Source organism: Martes martes (genome assembly GCF_963455335.1).
Source record: "Martes martes genome assembly, chromosome: 11".
Lineage (NCBI taxonomy): Eukaryota > Metazoa > Chordata > Mammalia > Carnivora > Mustelidae > Martes > Martes martes.
Genome location: NC_137899.1, coordinates 101166613 through 101181750, shown reverse-complemented (window position 1 = coordinate 101181750; position 15138 = coordinate 101166613). Strand labels below are relative to the sequence as shown.

General features: G+C 45.3%; 1 protein-coding gene across 1 annotated transcript in view; it reads right to left on the bottom strand.

Annotated features, from left to right (window-relative positions):
- CUL1 (cullin 1) overlaps positions 1-15138 on the bottom strand; it is a 105567-nt gene that overhangs the window by 53662 nt on the left and 36767 nt on the right. Inside the window, 1 exon segment of the mRNA XM_080818017.1 lies at positions 12424-12724. Within this exon segment, the coding sequence (XP_080674143.1) occupies positions 12424-12563 (140 nt within the window). The 5' untranslated portion in view covers positions 12564-12724.

The window sequence follows — 15138 nt, the reverse complement described above, 5'->3', positions numbered from 1 at the left end:
GAAACATTTGCTCATCCAAAGACACACCCTTAAGAAAAGGAATAGCAAGCCTTGGACTGGGAGAACCATTAGCACCTATGTGACAGGACACTGGTCCCTTAAATACAGAAAGAACCCCTACAACTCAATGATGGCCTACAAAGGAAGAGGATGCTGGATTATGGGGATCTTCTGTAACTGCGCCTCTGCGAAGGGCGGCCTGGGGCTTTGAGTATGTCCCATACGCACCTCCTGGTAATTTAAAGTTGGGTTTCTACACTCCCGGTACCCACGGTCTTAATTCTGGCAACATTCACGATGGGTCCCTGGTCTTCCAGCTCCAACACAGACGGGTTGCGCTCTAGACCAACTGGACAATACTACTTCTGGAACTTCATGCTGCTCCCTTAAATTGAGTCCACAGGCATGGTTATCTCTCAATTCTCTGTATATATAGAGATTTCCTAATTTTGTTCTCGGTACTGATCTTCTCATTATCTTGGGCATTAGAGATTTAGCATAGTCAGTTCTGAGAAATGATTTTATAATCTCTTTATAGAAAGATATTACAAATTAAAAAAAAAAATCACCTGTTTTTCTCCAGAATTTCTAACAGTCAGACATTAGGCCTCCTGTGTAGTTCTCAGTCTCCAAAGCTTCGTGTGCTTTTATTTCATTTTCTGCTATTCTTCTAGCTCTATTACTTTTCTTTTTAAAATTTGGGTTATCATCTGAACAATGAGTTCTTTCTTCAGGGCATCTTGTTCCTAATTTACTACTGTAAGAAGAAGTTTCTTCTATCTGACAATGCTGACTTCTAAACATTTTCTTCTGTTCCCCGTAGTATCAGCTTTTTCCTGTTCCCTTTTGTTCCACGTTTGTTGATCCTGTTCTTTCACAGAATGACTCCTTCTTCGCACTCATCCCGGTGAGGTGCTGAAACCCAGCTGGAAATGGCACTGGCCTGCGTGAGACTGGAGGGCCACAGCGGGAGAGCCGGCCACTTCACGGCTGCCTCCTCGCAGGCCAATAAATGGGTCTGCTTTTCAGGGCCATTCATTCTTCCAGAGAGCTGCCTGGTCTCCAGCTTTGCCACTAGGATTTTGATATGGAACTGGGGCCTCATCACTCTGGATGCTTCCTCTCGTAGCCAGTGTTGCTAGTTCCTACTCAGGCCAACCTCTAAGGCTCCTGTCTTCTGAGATGGTCCCATTCCATGTACTCTAAATACACTGTCTGTACTTGGGAGTAGAGGGAGATGATGGGCTTTTAATTTTACAGATCTGCAATCTCTCCGTCATCCCCCAAGCACTGGCCCGCCTCACACTACCTCCTGCCACACCGGAGGCTTCAGATCCTGAGCCTTTCCAGTCCTGCAGCAACAGTGGCTTTCCTGCCATGTCTGCCTCTGCGTACCCTCTAAACCAAGGCTTCCTATATCCTCAGAATCCGTAGGCTGCCTCCATCTGCCTCTCAACTTCGAAATTTTTTTTTCCTTTTTCACGTTTTTATTTAAATTCCAGTTAGTTAACATACAGTGTAACAGTTTCAAGTGTAGAATTTAATGCTTAACTTACATACAACACCCAGGACTCATCACCTTAAGTCCTCTTCCCCCCCCCCCCCAAAAAAAATCTGTTCAATTCTCACCTATGGTGTTTATTCTCTTCAATCCTTCATCTTCGTTGATCTTAAAATTCTTTTACTATCGTTTTAGTGATGAATGTGAAAGTCAAAACGTAATTTTCGTCTGTAACCAGAAGCCCAGAAATTGGCTCCTTTTGTTTCCTATTATTGTTTCCTATTGCTACTACCACAGTTCAGAACTTATGCAATATCCCACATGGATTACTGCTATTAAGACCCAGCTGGTCTCTTGCTGCCTCTGATTTCTTGTTTTAGTCCGTATGGTTTCCAGATCAAGCATCCTAAAATTTGTTGATAATCAGGTCACTGATTCTCAAATCATATACCCAATCTGTATGAACCTCCACTTTCAAAAACAAAATAAAGTACAAACTCACATGGTTTTCAAGGTTCACTAAAATGTGGCATCATCCTTTTATCCAAGCCAGTTAAACTAACCGATTCATCTAGTTTTTTTTTGTTTTTAAGATTTTATTCGCTTGACAGAGAGAGACACAGCGAGAGACGGAACGCGAGCAGGGCGCGTGGGAGAAGGAGAAGCAGACTCGCCGCCGAGCAGGGAGCCTGACGCGGGGCTCGATCCCGAGACTCCAGGATCATGACCTGAGCGGAAGGCAATCGCTCAACTCACCGAGCTACCCAGGCACCCATCTAGTTATTGTATTACAATTCAAGCTAGCCAATGCCATGTCCTCTACAAGTGCTACTTCCCGCTTTCTCATTCATCTTTCTCCCTCCAACCAAACTTGGCAAGAACTTTGTCCCTTCTCTTCTCTGTATCTATGGTCATCCTCTGAAGCCCACTTAAATTGTACTGGTTCATGGAACTCTCCAACCTTGCCAGAGTCGAAATCTCTCTCCCTCCTATCTCCTATGCAGTATTACCTGTCTGTACTATTCATTACAGACTTTGCAATTAACAAAATGAGACCATCAAAATATCCCATCATAAATATTCCATCACACACACACCCCACGTGCACCAACACATCATCTTCCACTTCATTAGGCAACTGAAGTTGATTATAAGAATACCTGAAACGTAACAGAAAAATTAAAAATAAGCCAGAATATCTACAAAACAGGAAAATAAAATAAGATACAAAATCGTAATATCTAAGCCAGAATCCTAAAATTTATCTAAACAAAGCAACCTGCATATGAATTACAGAAAAAAAATATATTACCTATCTGGAAGGCTATCTGCCAAAAGCAATTTTGCTTTTGTATTACCTTCAGCATTTCTAACAGCATTCAGGTAACACAACCAACTGCTTGGCTGAGTCCTCATTCTGACTGATGTACAAATATTATCAGAGCAGCCAAGGAATAGAATAAATTTTTCCATTGTCTCTAACAAAGATGCTTGTCTCTAGACGACACAGGAACAGCTACAAGTGGTTAGCTATAAGCTCGAAATGGGGTGTAGTCAGGAGACCATCTCTGTTCCCTCACAGGGATGGTTCAGAGCAAGTTCTCTGTAAGGATCAATTACCAGGGAACCACTTGCATTTAAAAAAAAAACAAAACCAAACCAAAAACCTATAGATGCATGTTTACTTACACTTGAGGATGTGTTTGTGTTAAAGGTGATTTTTAAGTTAATATAAACATCCATTTCCTGTGTGTATGTATGTGTGTGTACACACGTGCCTGTGTGCAGGTAACGTAGAGAGAGATGTGCCCAAGAAAGCAGCTACAGGGACCACTGGTGTGCCCAGACTCTAACGGAAGGTGGAAGGAAAGGAGATGTACTTTTCACCACGTGCTTTTCTGGACGTCTAAATTTTACAAAAGGACTACTGATCTGAAAAACAAAAATTCCATTTTAAAAAGCCCCCCAACAGATCTTCTCTTCATGTAGTTTTTCCTACAGGTAGTTGTGATCCCCACAGCGAGTGGCGGTGTCCGATTGTGGAAGAGTTCAGCCTAAAGTCCGGCTGTTCCTCATGAAAACTGCTGGCCTAGGGAGCCCCTGCTTGCTGTTTTCGTGAAGAGGAAAATGAAAACAAAGTTGATATGGAGGACAGGAGTAATAGGTGTACACCTTTTTTTTTTTTTTTTTAAAGCTAGGGAAGGGAAGGGAGGGGTGAGGGAGAGGGAGAGACAATCCTCCAGCAGACTCCCAGCTGAGCAGAGCCTGACGCCGGGGCTCCACCTCATGACCCCGGATCATGACCTGAGCCGAAGCCAAGAGTTGGATGCTTAACTGACTGAGCCACCCGGGCGCCCCTAGGTGTATACTTCCGAGGGAACAGCAAACCACCTCTTACCCAAAAAATGGCACGGACGGAGCTTTGCATCAAGGCTGGGTCAGCAGAAAGACAAGAACCGTGGCCCACCCGCCGGGTGTAAGTAGCTCTGATAAAAAATCGCAGACTGAAGATTGTGTTATCTTCGCTTTGAGTCAACTGTAGTATGTGAGGAAATGTTATCAGAAAAGGAAAAAGCAGATTTTTCGTGTGTCTCAGAAGCTACTGGAGAGAAGTCCTCTAAACCAGGGGAACTAGTCCTTCCTTGAGTCACCCTGGAGTCAGACGTGTGGACAGACACTATCGGAGTATTTCGAGTGCAGCATCTGGAAGGGAGACGAATCCATCTCGAAGGAAGGACTCCAAAATGGATGTACTCCTCAATGACCGGCTGTGGGTTTTTTCTGCCGCAGGGAAACCACAGCCCTCAGGCTTCCAGGTGCTTCTTCACGGCATGAAGTGGGGCTCCTTGTGTCACTCCGCTCCCGGAGACCACACCTGCCACCCACCGTTCCAACACAGGCACAACTCCGTGTTAATGTAGCACTGACTTTAGACGAAGAGTAGAAAAACAAAATAAATACGACTAACATTCAGAAGAAAATGGGTCGCATCTAAAATTATTTTTAAACCAAAACCAACTAAAAATAGACCATGAGGATAAATTAAATATAGGAATTAAGAGGAAACCATCAAGAGGTAAAAATAAACTAAAAATCTAAAAGACAGCAAAATAGAAGCTCCATTCAGGAGTCAATGGGTTAGTTGTTTTATACTAAGGAAGCCAGAGTCTAACAAACCCACATATTTGACTTTTAAAGCTTTTGAGAGTCTTTTCAAAAAAAGTTCTCTCGAGTTTCTCTGGCAACACAGCTAAAGGCGGAAAGTAGACGAGGACCCGAGCACACACGGGGCTCCTCGGCAGCGGCAGGTGGTATGGCACTTTGTGTTAAAGAGCCAAGCCTGGTTCTGCCCTCAAAATAGGCCGTACAACTCTTCCGTCCCCCCAGACCTCCCCAATCACCCGCCAAGGCATACTTCTGCATGACTGGTAGGGACAAGTCGCTGAAAGGGGTCATATCAGACACGGTGGGATCTGACTTTGCAAAGCTCCGCATGTGCACGCTTTCCTGCAGATGTTTCCAGAGCCCCTTCCCTGCCGCAGGGACTGTCAGGATGGCTCGTCTCCCGCTGCAGGAGGGGCCTGCACACATCCAGCGGTCAGACTGTCGGCATCTGGGGGAACGGTGAGGGACTCCAGCGCCCTTCACCCCCAGTACCCTGCCTTTCACTTAAACACATATGGGGAATCCCTCCACGACTTTCAGTTACCACCAAACTCAAACCATTTTCATTTTCTAAAAGAAAAATCGATTCAATTTGAGAAGCAAACTAAACAGAACTATCTTCCACCAACACTTCTTACAAACTGGAACTTACAGTGGAATTTTGAGTAGTTAACTTGTATTAAATCATTTGGAAAGACTACACTGAAAGTTGCCTTAAAAATACTTTCTTATCTTCACACATCAACACATGTACCACCTGCATAACATGCCAGGGCCCCAAGACTGCCTGCCATTTGGTACGGCTGGTCTGTAAGTCCTGAAAGAACCGGGTTCTCAGTAGGCTGCTGTTGGGTAGGGCTCCGAAAAGGGGTGGCCCATGTAAAACAAATCCACATCCACAGCATGGTTCAAAAGCAATGCCTGCCTGCAAGTGATTGCGATTAACATAAATAGGTTGGAAAATGCTCTAAGTGTTCTAAGTGGGTGTGCTATGAATCAGACGTAGAAGGACGGGCACCCGAGTGGCTCCGTCGGTTGAGTGTCAGACTCCTGATTCTGGCTCATTCTGAGTCCGGTCCACGCTCAGCAGGGAGTCTGCGTGAAGAGTCTCTCCCCCTCTCCCCCTGCTTGTGTGCCTGCTCGCTCGCTCTCTCAAAATAATCAATAAATCTTCAAATTTAGAAGGGAAAAACTTGAACATAGCAGGTTTATACTAATAAAAAACAAAAAAAATTGCTTCCAGAGGCAACTAAATGCAATATAATTCTGTGGGCTTTCTCTCAAAGATAAATACAATTTGTCAATCCTGAAAACTATTTTAATAGTATAAGGTCAGTAGTGAAAGGTAGAATTTTACAAGTAAGTATAACTAGGACTTATATTTGCATAATGAAAACAAATTAAATAAACTGTATTTTAATATGTATGTTCTACACTGAAAATCTAAAAAGCACAAAAGAGCATTTAAAAACTTGTCATCTATAAAAAAATATATCAGGACACCTGGGTTGCTCAGTCAGTTAAGCACACAACTCCTGGTTTTGGCTCAGGTCACGGTCCCAGGATCATGGGATCTGGTCGGCTTCTCGCTCAACATGGTCTGCTTGAGATTCTCTCCCGCTTCCTCCCCGCCCCCTGTGTGCACTCTTAATATATACATAAATCCTTAGAAAAAATATCATCTATAAGGCCAGTACCGATGGAAGGCTACTTCCAGTACGGTGCCCTGTTGTTTTTCAGAAGCAGAGAGCGTGTGCTGAGGGCTCCCAGGACACGTACCACTTTGTATCCTGCTTCTCCTTGGTACAAGACATTATGACATGTCAATGAATACTCCTCAATGTATTTTTATTGGCTGCTTGTAACCTTCAAACACCACTTTTCATCCTTAGTGATGAATACTGAGGCTGTTTTCCAGTTTCCTATTATTAGAATGTTTCTAACAGCCCTGCACATACAATTTGAATATCACTACTTCCTCAGAATGGATTTAAAGATTAAAACAAAACATTGGGCCAAAGTACATTTGGGTCTTTGTATTTCTAAATTTTTCTCCAGAAAGATCCCAGCAAACTAACATTTCCATCTCGCTACAGGAACTCCATCTCCCTCCACCCTTTGCCAACACTGGCTATAATCACTTCTTTTTAAAACTTTCCAGTTTTGGGGGGCGCCTGGGTGGCTCAGTGGGTTGGGCCTCTGCCTTCGGCTCAGGTCATGATCTCAGGGTCCTGGGATCGAGCCCCGCATCAGGCTCTCTGCTCAGCAGGGAGCCTGCTTCCCCCTCTCTCTCTGCCTCTCTGCCTCCTTGTGGTCTCTGTCTGTCTAAATAAATAAAATCTTAAAAAAAAAAAAAAAACTTTCCAGTTTTGGTATTAAAAAAATTTTTTTTGAAGATTTTATTTGAGAGAGAGAAAACATAAGCAGGGGGAGGGGAAGGGGAAGAAGCAGGCTCCCTGCGATCCCGGGACCCCAGGATCATGACCTGAACCTAAAGTAGATGCTTAACTGACTGAGCCACCCAGGCACCTCTAATTCTTCAATTATGAGGTGGGATATTTTCTCATTTGCATTTCTTCTATGAATCAGTTATGTCCTTTACGGCTTTACTTTCAAAGCATGGATAAATATATATGAGAACAATAGCTTACATTTAGAAAAATTATACAATACCTTTATGTTTACGTTTATTTGATGTAAACCATTTTATTAGCTTGAGCAAAACATATCAACGTTAAGACTACTAACAACAACAACAACAAAAAAGTACAAGATGAAAATGTCCAGGGCACCTGGGTGGTGGCTCAGGTCACGATCTCAGGGTCTTGGGATCCAGCCCGATGTGGGGCTCCCTGCTTGGCGGGGAGTCTGCTTCTCCCCTTTCCTCTGCCCCGCCCCCACCACTTGTGCTCCCCCCTCTCTCAAATAAATCAATAAAATCTTAAAAACAAAACAAAAAAACCCATGAAAATGTCCATCAGATCATCATGGATGTATTGTGAAAAGAATTTGCTATTTTTTTGGCTTGATCTGCTTTTCTGTGAGATTTTGAGTTTCTATAAAAGACATGTTTGCTGCAGGCAGGCCAAGGGAGTGGAAAGGCCACCACCTGGCACACCCGCCAAGTGCCCACAGCTCCCGGGGGACGGCCGGCAAGGGGCTAAGTGTGTGGCGCTGAGAAGAGCGACGGCAGCAGCTGGGACCCGCCGGCACAGCGGGCAGGGACGGAGCAGCAGGACCAGCGTGTCCGGGCATGTCCTCCCCGCAGAGCATGTGCTGCAGGCGGCCCGGGGCTCTGATTCACTCCGGGTGACAAAGTGCCCCCAACTCCGGGGATCATGAACTTTGTCACGGAACATCGGGACGGAGATTAAGTATGAATCCTGAGCACGTGGACACAGCCTCCGCAAAGGTACACAGCCGAGACTCGGAAAACAGGACTGATTCCCAGCGTACTGGTTGGGGAAAGAGAAGTCTTTCAAAAAAACAGAATATACTATTTGAGCCCACAGCACTACAGGGTTTAAGAAACCAGAAACTTCAACGTTGATGAGAACTTACAGGCATAAGGAAAAAAAAAAAAAACGAAGACATCAACGCACAGGTTTCTTTCATTCAAGGCAAGAATCACAATTTGAGTGTATACTGACCAAAATAAAAAAAGGATTTTGACCTAGAAATGAGAGGCAGGGAGATGTGGGGCCTGGCAAACACAGACATTTCAACCACACGGCCCGGCGGGCAGACCCGATCCCGTTGTTACACCACAAGGACCCGCACGTCACCCCGCATTCCCGAAGCATAAGGGTGTCAGTAAACTGAGTAAGAAATTACATTACCTACTTCAAGTTCAAAAGAAAGAATTTTTTATTATTTACCCACCTGACTGTTACAGGCCCACCGGCACAGAATGCACTCCTATATCTACTGCCCTCCCCCAAGTCACTGAACTGTAAAGACAGTTGATCCCTGCTTGAACAGAGGTCTCAACCACGGGGGGTGGATTCAGCTCAAACGTGGGTGTTTGATAAATACTGCGCAGTACTATGAGTACATTCTCTTCCTTAGGATTCTCCTGGTGACATTTCCTTTCTCCTACTGTATTGTGGGCACAGTAAACAACACACAGAACATACAAAATATGTGTCAATCGACTGTTTATGTCATCAGTAAGGCCTCCGGTCAACGGAAGGCTACTGGGTTTTTGGGGGAGTCATGTTCCAGGCAGTTCTGACTGCACGGGAGGTCCATGCTCGTAACTCCCATGTCGTGCAACGGTCAAGTGCACAGTAGGTAAGACCTCGCAGTCGGAACTGAAGAGAAGGAGGCACCGAACAGGCAGACCTGCAGGGAGGGGCAAGGGCTTGAGGCTAAAACTTTAGAAGGAAAATGAGGCCTTGGAGCAATGGCTGGAAACGAACTGGACTGAACAACATCTTTCTGCCTGCAGATGCTCTGGGACTTTCTTTCTTTCCCAAAATACCCTTCTCTTTCCTTTGTCATTCTGAGTTAAAAAGTCAAGAAAAATGTTTACACTGTATAATGAGGCTCTAAGAATATTTGCTTCACACTCAAAAGCAGGGTACTCGTTCTAGAAAGCACGTCACATATGTTTCTGCAGGGTAAACGAACGGTAAAAATCCAGCTGTTGGCTACCAGCCAGAGTCAGGAAGGGAAAGGACCCCCTTGTCTCACCCAGCTCTTCCCGCTCCCCTGGTTCTAACCCTTCTCCTCCAGGGACCACTGACAAGGCCTGTCTGACCCTGAAGAGTGAATAGTGAGGCGCACAGTCTGCTCCTCCTTCTCGGGACCCAAAGCACCGGCTCACCTGAACCAGAACCAGTCTCAAGTGTTAGATGTCGCTGTGCACGAGCCCGTGGGACATTATTTTAAGAGGCAATTCAGTAAGTGGTTACACGGGAGACGCAATAAACACCCGGAGAGAAACCCTGAAGATCCGCCGCATCAGGCAAACTGAGGCAGGGCTCGAGCCTGCAGTGGGGTTCCAGACAAGTGCCGTCTTAGAGAAGCGGAGACAGAACTGGAGACGTGCTCCGGAGGGAATGTACGACAGCGACACGGACACCGAAAATGCAGGCGGCGGGGCAGGCGACTCCGTGATTTGTAATACGAAACACAAGCCGACGTTCTACTGCTGCTCGGTCTCCCACAGGTCAACACGGTAAGTCCAAAACCCTCTTCTGCGGAACCTCATGAGGAAAGTACAGGAAACACTTTGAGAAACGGGGCTCCTTCAGATACAACACGGGAGGGCAGTCGGCGGGCCCAGGCAGGCTCGGGGGTCGGACTACTGAGCTGCCGAGCGGTCTAAGGCGGGCCTCCCGCTGTGGCTGCTCTAACGGGCAAGTCACAGAAGCCTCTGGAGAACCGGTTTCTGACACCAGCAGAGGGTTATCCCCACCAGCCCTCAGGGGCAACGGGACCCTTGAAGAAGGCGAAGATGGCTCTTAGCACGGTGCCTGACCCATGAGACTCAAACTGTAGCGGGTATCCATAAACAGCTACAGAATCAAAGTAAATATTTTAGACTCAGGCCAGACTCTCCACTCTTACTAAACGCATGAAGCGGTTATGTTTCAGACAACACCGGAAGGAAAAGAATATTCAATGCAAGAGCAGCGTTCCCGAAAAAAATTTAAAACTGCAGAACCTACATATTATGATTTGCAGAATGTAAGAGTTCAGCAATTGCTGAAGGCAAAGTCTCTGTGCTCGCAGTGTTCTAAGAGCCTAACACGGTATTGGACAAAGGCCCACTCTGATTTAGCCAAAAACAACATATTAAGAAACTCCCCAGAGATAGATCAGCAATTAAATGTCCGTGGTCTCCACACCAGGGCTCCCCTGGTTGTTTTGCACACCAGAAATCCAGCCAAGGGCCTTGTCTCACCACTGGAATCACCATTTTCGGCGGCATTACTTACAAAATTTAAAAATAACGAAGGTTGTACACCAAAGCCAGTCACAACCCTCTCGAGTGGAGTAAAGTTCTCTCATTTGTCAAAGATTCTATCCTTGAAGGTTTTCTGTGTCCGATGACCTAGCAATCCCACTCCTAGCTACCTACAATATTCATAACGGCTCTGTTCATCAACAGCCAAAAGGTGGGACCAACCCAGATGTCCCGTCACCAATGAACAAATAAAATGCAGCATCTAGGGCCCCTGAGTGGCTCAGTCAGTTAGGCGTCTGCCTTTAGCTTAGGTCATGGTCTCAGGGTCCTGGGATTGGGCCTACATCGGGCTCCCTGCTCAGTGCAGTCTGCTTCTCCTTCACCCTCTGGTGCTCCCCCTGCTTGTATACTTACTCCCTCTCTCTCTGTCAAATAAATAAATAAATAAAATCTTTAAAAAAGCATCTATCCAGATGATTTAGCCATACAAATGAATGACGTGCTGACACATGATACAACAAGGATAAAAACAAAACACCATGGTAAATGAAGAAAGCCACTCTCAAAGGTTATGTATTATGTGATTCCATGTATCTAAAATGTCCAGAATAGGCAAATGCATTGAGACAGAAAGTAGATTAGTGGTTGCCAGGACTGAGGGGAGGGAGAATGGAAAGGGACTGCTAACGGGTCATGTCTTCTTTTGGGGGTGATGGAAATGTTCCACAATTAGATAATGTCAATGCACAGTTTTGGGAATGCACTAAAAATCACTTTAAAGCAGGGTGAATTTTTTCACACCCACCCAGGGGTGCCCCCCCAAAAAAGGTAAGTATGTGAGGCCTACCTTGATTAAGTTGTTGTTTTTAAACAATGAAAATGTATGTGTACACGTGAACATGTACTCTAATAACCTTTAGCTTAATTTTAAACTAGACATGTAGCTTCTTGTCTATTTTAAGTAATGCTAATTTGGGGGCAAATATTCTAAACTATCAGCAAAGGGGAGGGTACGCTGGAATATCACAAAACCAAGTCTGACAGTTACCGATATGTACTGAAAGTTCACAGTTAAATTTCCATTGAACCAGCAACTTTATACACTACTAGAACCAGCAATCACTAGCAATCTGCTCTCTAGTGAAGGCAGCTGAAGTTTCAATTTCTTGCCCATCGAGCACATAACAGAGAACAGGAGCTACGACGTTTATACCCTCACGACGTTTGTGGCAGTCAGACAGCCCCCTGCACACACCACGAACCACATAACGAGTGAGTGAAATACTTGAATGCCATATTTGTAAAACAAGGTCCTAACTGTAAAACGTTTTGCTCTATGTGGTAATCCTTCAGAGGAGGGTCAGCCAACTGCTTCCACAAAGGGGTGGACAGCAGGTATTTCTGGCTTTTTCTGACGCAACAACTCCGCTCAGCCCCCGAAGCATGAAGGCAGCCACAAACAATACAGGAACCAACGCTGCCCTGCTTTAAGCAGCACGATCCAACAGAACTTTCTGCAATGACAGAAGCTGTTTGCCACTGAGCACTTGAAATACAGGGACCATGACAGGGACCATGACTTCAAATGTAAACAGCCACATGTAGCGAGTGACGACCACACTGAACAGCACTGCTGTAGACTAACCCACAGCCGGTTTCACCGCTGGTCACAAAACTTAAAAAGAGTGAATTAATTTTTAAAGCTAAAAAAAGAACTCTGATTACATCACAGGGTGAACTGAAAAGAGAAAACACGACCTAAAACCTCTTAACAATTCACAGATCATACTAGCAAATAATCAAAATTCTAAGCAAATTAATTTCAGCTCAGACAGTAGGATACGTGTAGAGTTCCATGTATCTGGACTTCGCCATACTCTGTCTGGTATATACTTGCTGGATTCCAGCTCTGAGGTCGTCCCATATCTGGTCAAGGCCAATCTGCTTCAGTCCATGGGGATTCTGACTCCTGTTTGAGGACATCGTGAGCAATATTCTGAAGTTGTCCAGTGTAGCAATCCTTGTGCAAGGTACAGCTAATTCTCCATCAGATGAAAATATACAGTATCATTCCAGATTTATTCACAGCAGCTCAGAAAGGATGTCCTTCGACTGTAGAGAATGAAATCTCATTGCAGGCAAACCTGAAGAAGAAATAGAGCAAATTAGTGAATATTTTCTTGACATCCTGGGGTGGGTAGTAAGGTGCCTACCACACAGATAGAGACATTCAGTCCATAGGCATTAGTGGGGCCCACACTTGTTTAGACAATAGTGCTCTTCCTCTGTGGAAACGAACTCATATGCTCTCATGTACAGAGATATACTTACTTAGGGATTTAGTTCGGAATCATACGAACTCACAAGAAATTGCTCCCAAGAGAAGCTGGGGAGATGGGACCAGGGAAGGAAACAAACCGTAAGAGACTCTCAATCTCAGGAAACAAACTGAGGGTTGCTGGGGGCTGGGGAGGGAGGCATAGGGCAGCGGGGTGATGGACATTGGGGAGGGTATGCGCTATTGTGAGTGCTGTGAATTGTGTAAGGCTGATGATTCACAGACTTACACCCCTGAAGCAAATAATACATTATATGTTAATTTAAAAAAAGAGAGAGAGAAGCTGGGTGCAAGTCTGCATATGCACTACTAACACTGGTGCATTTCTTTGCCTTCGGAAGGTATCAAAACTTAAACTATAGGACTTGCTTCACATTATAATTAGAAAGGCAAAGGAAACTCCCGGAATCAGAGTTTTGCACTTTGCAAAAATGTGATGTTGGTGAGGCTGAGGTGCAGGGAAATGGTCACTCTCCTTTCAGAAGGGAATCAGGCAAGAATTATCAAAATTTAAGATGTTCCTTAAATTCAGAGACCGGGGTTGGCCGCTCAGCTCCACACCTGCCGGGTAGGAGGTCCTGGGTAAGGCACTTCACTTCTCACTTCTCTAAGCTTCAATTTCTCAATCTACAAAAGGGGGCGCCCATCATTTTCCTCAGACAGTTACTGTGAAGTTTAAATAAGACAACGCACACGCCATATTTAACACAGAGTAAACGCTGAACAACTAATACTGGCTATTCCAAGGGTATAAGGCTACTACAAAATGTAAGTTTGTTTTTTTTTTTTAAAAGATTTTATTTATTTGACACACAGAGAAAGAAATCACAAGTAGGCAGAGAGAGAAGGGGAAGCAGGCTCCCTGCCGAGCAGAGAGCCCAATGTGGGGCTTGATCCCAGGACCCTGAGACCATGACCTGAGCCGAAGGCAGTGGCTTAACCCACTGAGCCACCCAGGTGCCCCCAAAATATAACTTCTTAAAGATTTTATTTATCTGACAGAGATCACAAGTAGGCAGAGAGGCAGGCAGAGAGAGAACAGGAAGCAGACTCCCCGCCGAGGAGAGAGCCCGATGGGGGGCTTGATCCCAGGACTCTGGGATCATGACCGGAGCTGAAGGCGGAGGTTTCAACCCACTGAGCCACCCAGGCGCCCCTAAAATGTAACTTCAAAATGCCTCAGGATCTCGGTCCACAGGTCAAGGCCCCCAGGTATCAGCACCATGTTAACTCAGTACTCCTCGATACGCAATACTACAGTCACATCTCACAGACTGTGTCTATCACGGCGAGACGTGGAGGTTGTTAAATAAGTACTCCTACCGTAAAATTAAGGAACACTGAGTTATTTTAACGGCTCCATAAAATAGACGTTGGGAGGTGAACGGAGTCCGGGACAATAAGGTTGGGTTGTCAGAGCCTGCCGATTCAGGTTCGAGCTCAGCAAGTAACTCGGGGCGTCCCGCATCTTAGGGGGCACTGCCGGCCTCTCAACAGGCTAAGGCACATTTCAGGAGAATGCAGCTCACGCCTGAGGATCAAGTCGGAACTACTGAAAACTAAATCATCTCTAATATTTATAATCTAAGCTTTGGGACCTAATATTTTATGAAGCCACAATCCCACTCTAGATCCTGCAAGTATTTTACATGACCCATTCGAAGACGGATGTTCAAGTGCAGAATACAAAGATCGCTAACACAGGGATTCCCTCAAGTTTTAAGGAAACCAACAACTCAGCAACAGCTTTGCAAATGTTCCCTAAATACAAGTTCGATCTGCCTTTCCTTCTACCTACCCTGGGGGCATAAGGCCAACACCCCACTTGATAGTGAGCTTGGGGCTCAGGCGCCGCCTGCCATCGTTACCTACTGAAACCTGCACTCCTTTCTCGCACTTAATTTTCCCCTAAGGGGAAATTATCACTTAAATTCCCCAGACTCACAAAGTTAATTCTATCTCACACCCATAAGCCTTCTCATACCCATCCTGATGCTCTTTTACTCCTTTTTCTCCTAATTCTAGCAGCAACTGAGAAAAATGTTCCATTCCTCCTACTTTAACCCTTTCCTCACCCTATTACGTCCACTGGGCATAAAAGTGACTTCAAATGAACAGGTTACTATGGAGCCAACATCAACCTTCTTTCTTCAAACCTCCATGTGCTGGCGACTCCCCGAGTGCATCTCCAGTCCAGATGGCCTGTCGGAAGTCCAGGCC